The sequence below is a fragment of the Dendropsophus ebraccatus genome, chromosome 2 (genome assembly GCF_027789765.1).
Source record: "Dendropsophus ebraccatus isolate aDenEbr1 chromosome 2, aDenEbr1.pat, whole genome shotgun sequence".
Classification (NCBI taxonomy): Eukaryota; Metazoa; Chordata; class Amphibia; order Anura; family Hylidae; genus Dendropsophus; species Dendropsophus ebraccatus.
Window position 1 is genome coordinate 34,883,040 of NC_091455.1, and position 14,622 is coordinate 34,897,661.

General features: G+C 42.4%; 1 protein-coding gene across 1 annotated transcript in view; it reads left to right on the top strand.

The window, feature by feature from the left end:
• Positions 1-14,573, top strand: part of LAPTM4B (lysosomal protein transmembrane 4 beta) — a 61,367-nt gene extending 46,794 nt beyond the window's left edge. The window contains exons 6-7 of the mRNA XM_069959880.1: positions 1,703-1,798; positions 11,613-14,573. Of these exons, the coding sequence (XP_069815981.1) occupies positions 1,703-1,798; positions 11,613-11,687 (171 nt within the window). The 3' untranslated portion in view covers positions 11,688-14,573. The remainder of the gene's footprint in view (positions 1-1,702; positions 1,799-11,612) is intronic.
• The last annotated feature ends 49 nt before the right edge of the window (positions 14,574-14,622 follow it).

Consider the following 14,622-nt stretch of genomic DNA (forward strand, 5'->3'; position numbering starts at 1 on the left):
AAGTAATCTCACCATGTTATGGCTCTGTTAGCTTTTCTATCACATACATTTTAAAATGAATTCCCATGATGTATTAGAACCCGTGAATACAAACCATAACCAGATGAAGCTTTGTATGTAGGGTTTGTATATTACTTCCCCTTTTATTTTCCCCATTTTGCCATTGGATGTACTGGGGGTGAGACTGCTGGAGCTCTAAGCAGTCCCCACAATAAGGTTAGCTATTCCCCATTACTGTTGCAAGTTTTTAGTGGCTAGAGTACCTCTTTACAACTGACCAGTGGAAGGTTTCCATGTGTTAGTTTGGCTTCTTCTAAAGTTCATAACTAGTGGACTGAGGGTAGTATACCATGGGCAGACCTGAACCTGATGTGAGTGCTAATAAATTAAACCAAAGCTTGTTTAAAGTGAATGTACCATCAGTACATTCCATTTAAGCATTACCCATGGATAGAACGGTGCCGGCACTGGGAAGCTGGTGCCGCTGTTCTTTTTTTGAACCGCGGCTCATTGAGTCTAATGGAGCCGCGTCATAGAGGAGCAGGGGTTTCCTCCCACTGGGGGCAGGCCGGCCTGCCTCCAGTGCTTCACCCCTGGACGGTGCCCGGGAATAGAACAGCGCTGTACACGAGAACCGGGACTTGGTTAAAAAAAAGACCGCAGCAACGCCTTCCCCGCGCCGGCGCCGTTCTATCCATGTGCAAAGCTTAGAGCAAATGTAATGATGGTACATTCGCTTTAAGGAGCCTGTTACATGGCTCCATTGTCATATGGGTAGGACTACACATTGATGTTTCCCTTCCATAAGTGTCTGCCGCACAGATCCTATTACAAGGGGAAACAATTGTTTTTAAACTAACTTTTAAGATGGAATAAGCCAATAAAGGAGCACTTGCCTGTTTGGCTAATAATCCTCCAATGTCTGTAATCAGGTATTTAATCTATTCTGTAATAGTTTTAAAGGGAATGTATAATGGTATACCTTTCAAATCTTGCTATTGGAAATCACATTCTATTGTGCAGTATGCTGACATTTTCTGCCTTCTGCACTTCATTTGGTAATTTTGCTGTATAGACTGGGGCAAAATGAGCAGAGTCATTTTTTTAAATTAGGTTTGAGGGTTAATAATGGCTCTGCCGTACTTCTATAGCTACACAGTATACTGTACACACAGATAAAGCTCTGTATGCTGTTCACCTGTCAGCCATTGATCTCAGAGGAAGTGGTTGTACTTTCTGGGGATGTTGTAGACTACATTTCTCAGCTTTAGTCTGACATTTCATCATTCTGACATTTAGTCCTGCATCTAGTTAACCGAACTAAAATATAATAAGTGAAACATCCCCTTTAAGTAATAATTGAAGCACCAGAGTCCTGCATCTAGTTAACCCAAATAAAATGTAATAAGTGAAACATCCCCTTCCCACATATTGATGGAAGCACCAGGGTCGGCAATATAACCTCCTCTTCTTAGCTAATAATTTTAGAGTGGCCTAATGCACTTAGATGTAAGACAGTATGACTGATGCCTCCAGCATGGTACAGATGCAGTGACATCAGGTTGTGTATTGCCCTAATTGTATACATATCCAGAGGAAGCTGAGGCTTTATATAATTCCTAGGTAGACGCTGCCAGTTTTGTAATAATATCATGTGTATCTGTGAACCGTATCATCCAATCAGACTTGTGTTTGTCCCTAGGCTTACTTGATCAGCTGCGTCTGGAACTGCTATCGGTACATCAACAACCGTAACTCCTCAGATGTCCTCGTCTATGTAACCACCAATGATACTACAGTAAGTCTGGGCTTTCTTTTCTCGAAATTTTTATAAGATGTCTACAGGACTATTGTGAATGGAAACCCTCAATAGCTTCATAAAAGAGTGATAATAGATATCCTTGGTGTGTTATTACGCATGTGTAAAATACTACCATGAGCTGAAGAACTCATCACCAGACCCGAATGTTTGTGTAAGTACTGACACCTAAATGAGTATTTTCCACACTGCCTGTGAATGACCCTGTGTGAATATAGTCAGTGCGAGGAGGGGGGCATCTGTCACATATATAGCACAATAAAAACAGGCCATACAACAATAATTTCAAGCCTGTTTATAAGGGCTATTCTGACGGACAGGGCTGGCCTTTAAGGTGCCCTGTGCATAACTATCCTCTGGTGTATGTATAGCTCCACAAGACTTGGAATCCATCTTGTATGTCCCATTACTCTATTTCCTGAATTTCCAATTTTGGTGGTAAGCTCATAGAGATATCAGCTAAGACGATATAAGGACACAACACGTTATAATCAGGTATCAAATGGTCACAATTTTATTTAAAATCAAATGACAATAAAAATGGCACATCCCTGACTCACAAAGAGTCACCCTTCAGCACTCAGGCAAGGAAAAAACCCCTGTGGAAGAAACCTTGAGGGAGCCATGGCTGCCCCTCCCCTGGGCTTAGGGGGTAATTCCAATATAACATAGTTTAAGAATTTATACATTATATGATTTACAGACAATAACAACAAAAAATGACAATAAATACATTACACCTGAAGTGAGAGAGATCTGACTGCCATATCTGTCACCTTATGGCTGGGTGGAAGTAGCTTTTCTCCCTTACAGATTCAGGTCCACCTCTCAAGAAGGCAGAGACTCGGTTAAAGGGGTTGTCTATAAAAGACACCCCCCCCCCATCCCCTGCTAGAACCTCCAAATTGCACCAAGGGTCGGGAAGAGTAAAGTTGTCAAGCTCAAGGTCCTCTGGCGCATCCAAGATGGCACTGATCCAGGCAGGGTGCCTTTCTTTTATGGAACCTTCTTTACGACATAGGCGATTGTCCTCACAGGTCACGGTTGCCATGGTGACTACAGGTGCCCATAGTGATCTGATGTATTAACCCTTTAATGACTGGTGACCAAGCAGCTTATGGTTAGGACACTAAGAACACTAAATAATCAGAGCTTAGAGATGACATGTACAGGTAGTTGTAGATGTGATATATACCCCAGACCGGCCATGTAACCAGAACATAGGGACACATATGGTCACTACACTGCACTAACACAACCTGCACACGTCCTACAACCGCTCTGTAACTGTCAGTGACTGCACTACATACAGCCTCTGTGGTTGTCATGGTGATGCTGCCACAATTCAACATGGCCGCTTTTCGCCCTTCAGGACTGTGTACTGTAAGCGCTGCCCTTACATGAGATGGTGGAAGCATGGCAGATAGATAGATAGATAGATAGATAGATAGATAGATATCATAAGCACAGATAAAACAGACAAAAAAGGGGGGGAATACTCCCACTAAACATATAATCACAGATTGATACCCTAAATAAAATTCAGTTTTTAATCAATCTAGTAGGAGCACTTGACCCTAAACGCCCCTGTTGTGGGTGCACCCAAACCAGCCCTCCTCGATAGCAGGATGGACACCCTAAAAAGGGCGACCCCAACCCCATTTTATCCCTCTTAAAAAGGGACTCACTAGGGCTGCTTCCAACTTCTTCAGCCACTGGGAGTCAAATGCTGAACATTTGGATTGTGACAAACTAGAACATTCTGCAAATTCGTTCATCCCTACACGTGTTTCATCTAAAAGACTCATCAGGGGATGAGATACAAGCCATCTCAGGGTAACAAACGTGTGGAAACAGTAAAGTGCATAAGCGGCCCAGCAGTGGCTGTGGATACAAACAAGTGGCGGTAGAGTGGTTCAAGGACAGCGTATGACCTCTGGGGTCTCCACAGATTTAGGACAATGAAGTGGTGTATTGCTGTGCCCCATTCACTGTTTTATGCCCACTAGGCTGTGCAGGGAACCTATTCAGATGCATGGCGGTAATGCTTGGGATCTGTGGAATTGGGATCCCTAATATGTCCATGTATATGAGCCCTTAGTGATAAAAGTGTATTTTTCTGAACCTTACTATATGTATTCCAAACATGGCCAGTATCTCACATTGTTGTTAGCTAGAAATGTCTTGTAAATGACAAGTGAAGTGCAAGAAAGTGATCTAATTTTAGTAGACTATGACATCATGCCGCGGCTTCTCTGCGAATGGCTTCCATCTAATCAAAGCTCTGTACAAGCCAGCGCTCCTGGTCTGCCTGAAAATTAAAGACTGTGTATTTTCCATCAAGCACAAATGCATTATTCAGAAGTGGATTCAATTTCATTAATGTAACAGAGCGTTCCTGGGAGAGAAGCCCTCTGCGGAATCATTAGCCTTTTGTATATAGACGCTGTATAACACATCTCATGTTATTCCTGCCGCCGCCGCAGCTCTTTTCACTTTTTTCTTTTCTCAATATTCTAAAATCTAATTTCTTATTGTTAGTTTTATCATGGATCATGTTAATCTAATTATAACTATTAATGAATATTTAAAGGGGTGGATCACCATAGACACACTGATGAGCCAGACGGATATCTCCAACATCTTTCACCTTACGTGATGGTTTCTTCTTCAGGGTTACAAGTAGGGGTCCTAAGTGCAAAGGTCCTCTCCCTACAACAACCATATACGGTACCTAAACTGGAAGCCCCCTTAGCAGCTATTTGGAGTAGGAGGAGGGCATCACAGATCCAGGTACCGATACAAGCAGAATAATTTTACTGGCATATACTGGTACTGGTACAGTCCTTGGTCTAGTTCCTATCTTTTGCACACAGGGCACTGAGCTGAATTTGTAATAGTAATAGTAAAGTATTAGGCTATGTTCACACTACGTAAGAGACCGACCGGTCTCTGGACGGATCATCTCGGCCAGTACTTAAGTACCATCCGGATGATCTTTCCAGCCGCAGAGCTCTGATGCGGGCGCATCAGCGCGCACCCGCATCAGAGCTTCCCATAGCCCACAGTGAGCTGAGTCGGAGTCGCTCGCTTCACTGTGTGAACTGAATTCCGGCCGCAGAAAACTGACATGTCAGTTATTTGCGGCCCCGTATGGGATCTCTGGCCGTAGCATATACGATGTGAATACACTGCGGCCGGGATCCCATTGAAAGTAAGGCATTGTTCCACCGCGCCAAAAGTTCGGCCGTTGTTGCCATTGGCAACAACGGCCATACTTTTACGTAGTGTGAACATAGCCTAACACTGTATGTATACAATGTATAAAACATATATACCATGTCACACACTAAGGACCTGAGGCTCAGCATTGCATCCATAACTGATTGCACCTTAACTCTTCTCTAGTCTAGATAATACAAAAGATGTCCTTGTGCTACTCTATTCTACCCTAGAAGCAATGTCCTCAATATGACAGCTTAAGTGCCTATTTTACAAGCATTATCACAGAGACCTCATAAACAGTGACATTGTTGACCCCCATAAACAACTCAAAACGCCCCCTATAAATAGTAGTGCCCAAGACTTTCCCTATATAAGGAAACACAGAAACAAGCTGGGGGTATAAGCAACTATAATGGAGGAAATTTCCTTAAGGATTTTAAAGTGTTTTTTTTTGGGTTTTTTTAACACGGCTAGGGCACCACCCCTGTCCTGAGGTTCTGTTTGGTATTACAATTCAGCTCCATTCACTTGAGTGGAACTGAGCTGCAAAACCGTACCCAAACTGAGGACAGGAGATGGGCTGTTTCTGTAAAGAAGAGGCGGGGATAGGAATCGATGCTGCTATAAGTGGTTAGGCCAAAAGGCAAAGTCATCGGAGCACCTTTGGCCCAAACTGTCAATCAATTAGAATGTCCCACCTATCTAGTAAGTGGGAACAAATGAAGGATTTCATGGGGAGTAAATGTCAGGTGGGAAAACCCATTTAAGACTAGCATTTCTTATAAGGAAGATGTAAGATTTTCCAAACTTTGTGCATCTGTAGCTCCGCCCACATGACTACTTAGTCCAGAATAAGCAGAAGTTTACGTGAATAAATGACAACTTATTCTAGAACTTTTCCCACAAATCTATGTATCAATCTGCTCAACTGTTACTGCTCTATAACATGATGCTGGGAGATTGGGCTACAATTTTAACATTACCTTTAGGCTATGTTCAGGGCTGTATTAACAGCTGCTGCTGCCCTAGGCACTAAACCTAAAGACGCCCCATCTTCACGCACCTATTGGTGATGCCAGACCTGACCAATACCACCATACCCCCCACCCCCCCTGGAAAAGACACCAGATTTACTGGCAAGTCTGAAGGGAGGAGGGAAACTAAAAAAATAAAACCAAAAAAAATATTTTTTTCTGTCCCCCTGCTCCCTGGTGCTGCCCCCCTGCAAGGTGCTGCCCTAGGCACCGGACCACGGGTGCCTAGTGGTAAATACAGCCCTGGCTATGTTCACTTAAATACCGGCCGGATGAATTTTCGGCTGCAGAGCTCTGATGCGGGCGCATCAGCGCATGCCCGCATCAGAGCTTCCCATAGCCCACAGTGAAGCGAGCGGCCGGAGCCGCTCACTTCACTGTGTGAACTGACAGGTCTTTCTGCGGCCGTAATTCACTTTATTCCGGCCGCAGAACTGACATGTCAGTTGTTTGCGGCGGCGTATGGGATCCCTGCCGGAGCGCACACGATGCGTGTACACTCCGGCCGGGATCCCATAGAACAACAGGCATTGTTCCACAGCGGTAAAAATACGTCCGTTGTTGCAATCGACAACAACGGTCGTACTTTTACGTAGTGGGAACATAGCCTTAAGTTGCAAAACTTGCTAGTACTCAAACCATGTTTTTCTTGTCACCTACTGATTTATCCAGTTGATTTCAGACATCAATATCCATCTCTATATAACTTAGCATGGGCACTGAAATGTGAACTATTCCGCCCATTAGAATGAGAAGCTCATCATAAACATTTAGAATTTTAGAAAAATGTGTAAGATGATCAGGGCCGTAAAAACGAAAATGCTCAGGCTATTGTGAAGTGTAGTAATGGGTATGTGAACTGCTTGTGAAGTCTCATATAGTCCTGATAAGTGAGTCACACTGACCTGAGGAGCCTTACAGTTGGTGAAACACGCCGGGCTCCAACACATGTTATTTACCCACTGGTACTGATTCAGGGACGCTCTGTCCAAGTGCAGCCAAGGATATCATGACTAACCTCAGTGGGAAGACCTAATTCCTGTCTAAAGACTATACTATGCTGTGACTATTTGGCCCCCTACGAGAGAGAGGTAAAGGAAGTGTTGTCATCAATCCCAAAACACATAAACTACAATGGAAAAGTTATTTCTGGTCATTGCTTAGTAGCAGTAGCTTGCAAAATGCCATTCATGTTGATGTAATCCCAAGAAAGGGCTCATTTAGGTAGAAGGTCTGTCCTGTCTAGGTATTAAATTTATAGCTAGTGACCAGTCACATAAAGAGACAGAAATTTAGGAAGAATAAACACATGAGCAAAGCAAAAAAAAAAGAAAAAAAAAGTAATTCCCAAATAGGAGGATCATGTCTGTAGGGAAATAAGGTAAAATGCAACCCAGCCAGTGTCCAAGAGAACGTATAGATGGGTCATTCCAATATCAATCACTATTACATGTTACTAATATTATACACTACAATTTTGTAAAAATACAAACAACAACCCCCATCTATGGGCCTTTAAACTGCAAGGCAACTAGAGATGAGCACAACTGGAACATGCTCAAGTCCAATCGTTTACATACTGGTGGCTAAAGAAGTTGGAAGCAACCATTGGCCATAGGCTGTATTCATGTTTTCCCAGACTTTCTAGGGCACCATCCAACTTCTTCAGCCACCGGTAACCCAATGCCAAACGATTGACCATGCTTGAGTTGCACTCATCTCTTGTCACTACCCTGGTGATCCACTCATACCACAGAGGGAAACTTTGGATTGCCAACTACTGTAGTACTGTAGAAGTCGTGTAGGTCCTTCCCTGGAGGGATACCTGGCTAGTCTTGTGTTTTGAGACTTGTAACTGAGGGTCCTCTGACCTTTTTGGATACTTATGTTTCCCAGGGGGCAATGCACCTGGGATATCACTGTATTAACCGCTTTAACCAGTAGCCGACAGTGTCTTCTTTGGCTGGTCTCCCTGAGATCAGTGATCTGATGGTCCACTAGACATTGCTCCTTCCTAGCCAGAATCCTGCTCCACACTGACGAGTGGCAACTCTCCAAAACAGCTGTCTGTGGATGGAAACCTGTCCTTGGTATTTCCCTGGTCATATGGTCAGACTTGTAATTGAGTTGGATATTGACTGAAGGGGCCACTTAATATGGTGGTTTAAGTGGTCTCCTTACAGAAGCCACCCCTCTGCTAGGTCCTTCCCTGGAGGGATATCCAGCTAGTCCTGTGTTTTGAGACTCATAACTGAGGCTTTGCAGACCTTTTTGCATATTGACAACTACTGTAGTATAACAGTCAAACACGTGCACCAGATGAAGTGCTACTTTTTCCAGTAGTTCTCTGCTCTGGCTCATAGTAAATGGTCCAAGTCAAATAGCACCCTCTCTAAGGACATATGGAAGTATGTTTTACTTATAACATTTCTTACCTGAGGAAACAGAATTTATTGGTCTATGAATATATATTAACATAAGGGAGCAGACTTAAGGCCCTATTACACAAAGCGATTATCGTCCATATTCGACCGATATCGGCAATTACAGCCGATAATCACCTAGTGTCATAGAAGACAACGATCAGCCGACATGCACGATGCACATGTTGAAACGTCAACAATGAGGATAGCAGTGGTCTGCTGCCATCACCCCATGTAACAGGAGCAGCGGCAGCAGACCACCGCTATCTTCTATGGGTCTAGCGATCACCTCGGCAGTCCCCCCGCAGCTCCCCCATGCTCTTACCCGCTTGCTGCCGACGCGTGTAATAGCGCCGTCAATATGCGGGGAACGAGGAGCAAGCGAGTGCTGACCTGACAGGTCGGCGTTCGTTTGCTCCTCTGAATCGCCCCATGTAATAAGAGCTTTAGATTTTACTTGATGAGAGTTATAAGGTAGACAAACCGCACTTAAACATCTTTCTTGTTCTTTTAAAGGGGTTATCCAGCGTTAGAAAAACATGACCACTTTCTTCCAGAGACAGCACCACTCTTGTCTCCAGTTTTAGTGCGGTTTGCAATTAAGCTCCATTCACTTCAATGGAACTGAGTTGCAAAACCTGCACCCAAACTGGAGACAAGAGTGGTGCTGTGTCTGTAGGAAAGTGGCCATGTTTTTCTAATGCTGGATAACCCCTTTAAGTAAATTTCGACAAGGAACACCTTTCAAGATGTTTATGTTGGAGTTCCCTGTATAGAGAATCCTCCTACACACTAATTTTGCTTGAGATGAGCGAATCTCAAGCACGCTAAGGCTACATTCAGACGTCCGTAAATTTGCGGACCTTATGGACAGGAAAAGAATGCAATGGGTTCTTTTACCGCCAGGCATGATGTCTCAATATCATGCCGGCAGCGAGGAGACTCTTTGAAGCGCCGCGGCTCTGTCATTACTAGAATCACACACAGCTTATAAAAACATGCCCGCTTTCCTCCAGAAACAGCGCCTCTCCTGTTCTCAGTTTCGGTGCCGGTCTTGCTGCTCACTTCCATTGAAGTGAATGGAACTTAATTGTAATCCAACAGAACCTGGGGACAGGGGTGGTGCTGTTTTTTCAAGAAAGAAGCTATGTTTTTTTAATCCTGGATCCTATAAGAACTTTCTTTTTAACTAGAGATATTTATCGTGCAACTTTTTAATATATATGGAGTGAGATGGTCCAGAAATTGCTCAGATTAATGACAGTCCAGAGCCAGAACTTGTCCCTATGATATTACTCATAAATTTACCCAGGATTTCAGTTTAGTCAGCATCTCAGAGGACTGTGCTTGCGTTATTAACCCCTAATGGTGTTTTCTACTTTAACAAACATCCAGGGGGGGGGGGGGAAACGGAACTTATGAATCAACACAGCAGCTAACACAGTGTAATACAAATGGCGTCCCCCCACGTCTGACTTATACTCCCCAATGTATTATAAGCTCCTATCGAATGAACCTGGCGCATCCTATAGTGAGAGATTGATCATGTAGACACATTGCTGGAAAATCTCAGCAATAGTGATGGGGTTTTGCAGGCGGCAGCTGTGTCCTTCCTTGAAGTTTCCACATTAGTCAGAATATGTCTATATTGCAGACAGCACACTCTACTCTCTGCAATACAAGCAGCTCTTCGGAGAGGCAATAAAAGTCATAGAATAGAACATTGTATATCTAGCTACAGTTAGAGGGCCAAAGAGGGACATTTGTGATAATGACATCTGTCTACAGAATGTATCAACCATGTACAGGGACTGCGCTCTTAACCATACAATGAAACATAAAATAATTGCTTGGACAAAAATATTAAAGGGGTACTCCGGCAAAAAAAGATATTGGCTTTTTTTTTTCTTTTTTTTTTAGAAAGTTTTACAGATTTGTAAATTAGATTGAACCACAAAGCTCAGCAAGCCCTAAAAGATCACTGAACTATTAGGCAATGCAATGATATCAATATCCAGAAGTGATAACATATACCATGTTCTGATGTATATATGTATATATCTTCATAACTTCTGGCTATTGATATCATTGCATTGCCTAATAGTTCTGTGATCTTTTAGGGCTTGCTGAGCTTTGTGGTTCGATCTCGGTTTTGTAATCATTAATGAGACAGGGTATATGAAATTAATTACATAGCGCATATAACATTGTTACACAGGTAACTGATTCCCTGACCTGCAGCTGTTGAGACAATGATAGTTTTAATAACAATCATTAACCTTTTAGCAGCGCTTCTTGTTCCCTATCTATATTGTAAGATTTGTAAAGTACTTTTATTAAAACATTTAAAATCTTCCAGTATTTATCAGCTGCTGTATGTCCTGCAGGAAGGGGATGTGGTCTTTCCAGTCTGACACAGTGCTCTCTGCTGCCACCTCTGTTTGTGACATGAACTGTCAAACAGTAGAGGTTTTCTGTGAGGATTTGCTACTACTTAGGATAGTTCCTTACATGGACAGAGGTGGCAGCAGAGAGCACTGTGTCAGACTGGAAAAAGTACACCACTTCCTGTATGCCCTGCATACAAGAACTATTAAGAAATGTGTCATTTTTTTACCCACTCTGACAAAGGGCTCTTCTGCAACCCCTGTCCATGTCAGGAACTGTCCAGAGCAGTAGCAAATCCCCATAGAAAACCTCTCCTGCTCTGGACAGTTCCTGACATAGACAGAGGTGGCAGCAAAGAGCACTGTGTCAGACTGGAAAAAAACACCACATTTCTAAATGGTCCCTATTAAAAATCTTCTATCATGTAGAGCATGGGTCTCCAAACTGCGGCCCTCCAGCTGTTGCGAAACCACAACTCCCATCATGCCTGGACAGCAAAAGCTTTGGATTTGGCTGTCCAGGCATGATAGGAATTGTAGTTTTGCAACAGCTGGAGGGCCGCAGTTTGGAGACCCATGATGTAGAGTCTGTGCAACTCTTGTACATAGCTGACTGTCCTGCTACTTATGAAACAGATATCACAGCACTATGGATGTGTGGCTGTCCGTGTGCTCCATGTCACTCCTCTTTTATAAACAATAATCTTTTTATTTATTTTTTTAGGTCCTCCTACCTCACTACGAAGAAAACGTGGCTGGAGCCTCTAAGGAACCTCCTCCCCCATACGTTTCTGCCTGATGACAGTCATAGCATCCGACATCAGAATGAATATTCACACAGCAGCTTTCAACATGGCCGGGGCAATAGTACATTTCATTCAAAGGATATACCCTACTGAACAGCAGCACTACCAAATATATTGTCAGTTAGCATAATATAGGGCAGCTGTACTCAGCTCACAAGGAAGACAGACAGACCTCCTCAAGTCTTGTAAGAGCGGAGCCCAGTACATCTCCCCCAGTATTTTACCTTGGCTTCGTACTGTGAAACCTCTTGAGACGTGTGTATTGTGCAATCTGTATACTGTAGCCTCTGTATCCTTACCTACTGGTTATGCCCAAAACAGCACTTACTGGTCTCATTGCTTTTTAATAGAGGAATAAGATGTTGATATTGTATATAGGATACAACACAGTGTTCTACGTCCACTGTATTTTTGTCTATTCACATTTACACTGTTCTAGTTAGTAACATTTAGATGACATATAGCTAATAAAATATACTAGTAATTATAATCAGGGTGCATGACTTAACACAGAGCTTTCTATTGTAAAGAAAACAATGATCAGTTATATCTTTTGAGATAAACTATAAACATTATCCTACATACATTATGCCTGCCATATTTAAAGGGGGTCTCCAGTTTTAGGCAAATTAAGCTTTTTCTTTGTTGTGAAATAGGAAGAGCTGCACCTTACTAATATCCTTTACTATTATACAAAGATTAAGTGTCATTGACGTAAAATTGGAAACCCCCTTTAAATAAACAATTGGTGAAAACTGCATGTTTAGTTTAAGGAAAAATCTAATTGGTTTGCATGCCCATTCCTGTAACTCAGATGACTGTTTACAGTGTAGTGAAAAGTTGTTGATAAAGTTGTTTCTAAAATTGCTTTTTTTACAGTGTGATAGATATAAAACAGAATTTACATAAATGTCTACGAGACGTATAAGAGGAAGTCATTAGTGTAAATAGGTTTGAAGGGAACAACCACTGGATAACATGATAGATAGATAGATAGATAGATAGATAGATAGATAGATAGATAGATAGATAGATAGATAGATAGATAGATAGATAATTATTTTCCCCTTAAATGAAAAAAAAAGTCCTTAAAGAAGTGTCCAGGCCACAAACAGTTATGCATAGTTACTATTGTAGCTAACCTCCATTTATCTCATAGATATGTTTGGTTTTGGAATATTACGCATCATGTTATAATCCCTCTAAGGGTCCTTTTACACTTGCAGATCTTAGGCCATCAGTAAGATCAGTGCTTGCTTGAATCGCTTTTACACAGCATAAATAATCGAGCGACCACAAACGATCCCTGCATCCTTCTTGTGGCAATTTAAACTCATTGCTATCGAACTGTACCTCCTATTGCTATTGCATCTCTGGGGTTTCTTTTGTATTTATATACACTAATAGCCTTGAGTGGACAATCCCTTTAAGTTAGCTTTAAAATGTCACTGTTATAGAGACAAGTTAAAGGGGTACTCCGGCCCGGGGTTAATTTTAAGCTATGGCCGGCGAGAGGGTGGTTATAGACGGTGGCGGTCACTTACCTCCCCAGTTCCAGCGCCGGGTCCCGGATCGCGTCGCCCCGTACACCCAACCCGCGGCCGCCTCCTTGTGTGAGCTCTGGCAGCTCAGCCATTCAGCAGCTGAGTTCCACTGCCCACCCACTGACAGAACCAGTCAGGAGAAGTGCTCTGCTAAGTCTATGGTGTGAGACCAAGTGCTTCTCCCTGCTCCTTCTAGCAATCTGTGACGGTATCAGCACCCAGACCCCAACCAATCAATTTTTTGACATGTTTCTATGGCATGTCAAAAAAATTTTTTAACTTCTGATTCTGGGGGGTAAAAAAAAACAAACAATAACGCCACACAAATATTGCCCCCCATCTGTCCCAGGTTGCAGGTATATGCAGTTTTTCCATTCAGCAGCCAAAGATTGCTGCATGACAGTCATAAAGTATCATTAATAGCCACAATATTGGTTAACATAGGGATGTTATCATCATATAGGGTCTTCTACTAGACCTTTGGCTCTCTGTTGCAATACTGTATCAGAGCCTGGGCCCACAGGAACATTTTCCAGTACTGCGGTGAGCCAGTCCAATCCTATACAATACTCAGCTTCATTAAAGTTTCTCATCTGCTTTGCTTATATACAGAATTACACATGTCAATTTGTTTTTCTAACTTTCAAAACATTTACACTATTGACAAAACTTTTATTTAATTTATTATTTATAAAAGTTAGAATTTTTTTTAAAAAAAGAGAGAAAAAATTCCATTCATCCAGGACCAGCTGCTCTAGAATTCCTGACCACACAGCAGTAAGCAAGATAGTCGCTAGATTGGATTTTCAGGGAAATCAGCCAATGTTCCAGAAATTATCCTGCCGTGGTAACTGGTTAGACGTCTTGGCAGACGCTATCTGCTGACATATCGCACGGTAATGATCTGTTTAGTAGAAGGGTCTGAAGGCAGAGTAAAGAGATCTTGTGTAAGTCCTCGAGACCTGCTCTACCTGCAGTCTAACACATACCCTGCTAAGCTGCCTATGCCCCAGGGCCACCACTAGCGGTTTAGCTTTCAATAATCGGACACCATGATATAAAAAAAAAAAGTGGAGTTTTCGATTTCGATAGAAATAAGAGCTAAAACATATGCTTATGATTATGATTTTATTTAACAGAACTGGATTTTAAGGTGGCTTGATGTGACCAATACCTATACAGGATGAATTGTGTAGACCAAGGCCGTTACTGAAATTGTGAAGGATTTCACTGAATCGGTTCCACCAGTCTGTCTTGCGATCTGTATAATTTTCTGCAGTGTTTGGTTTTTGATATGTATTTCCATGTTTTATCTCCCCCATTATGTCTGCAGAACATTGTACCAACATTTCCCTTTATTCTAATAGATGTATGAAATAAAGGC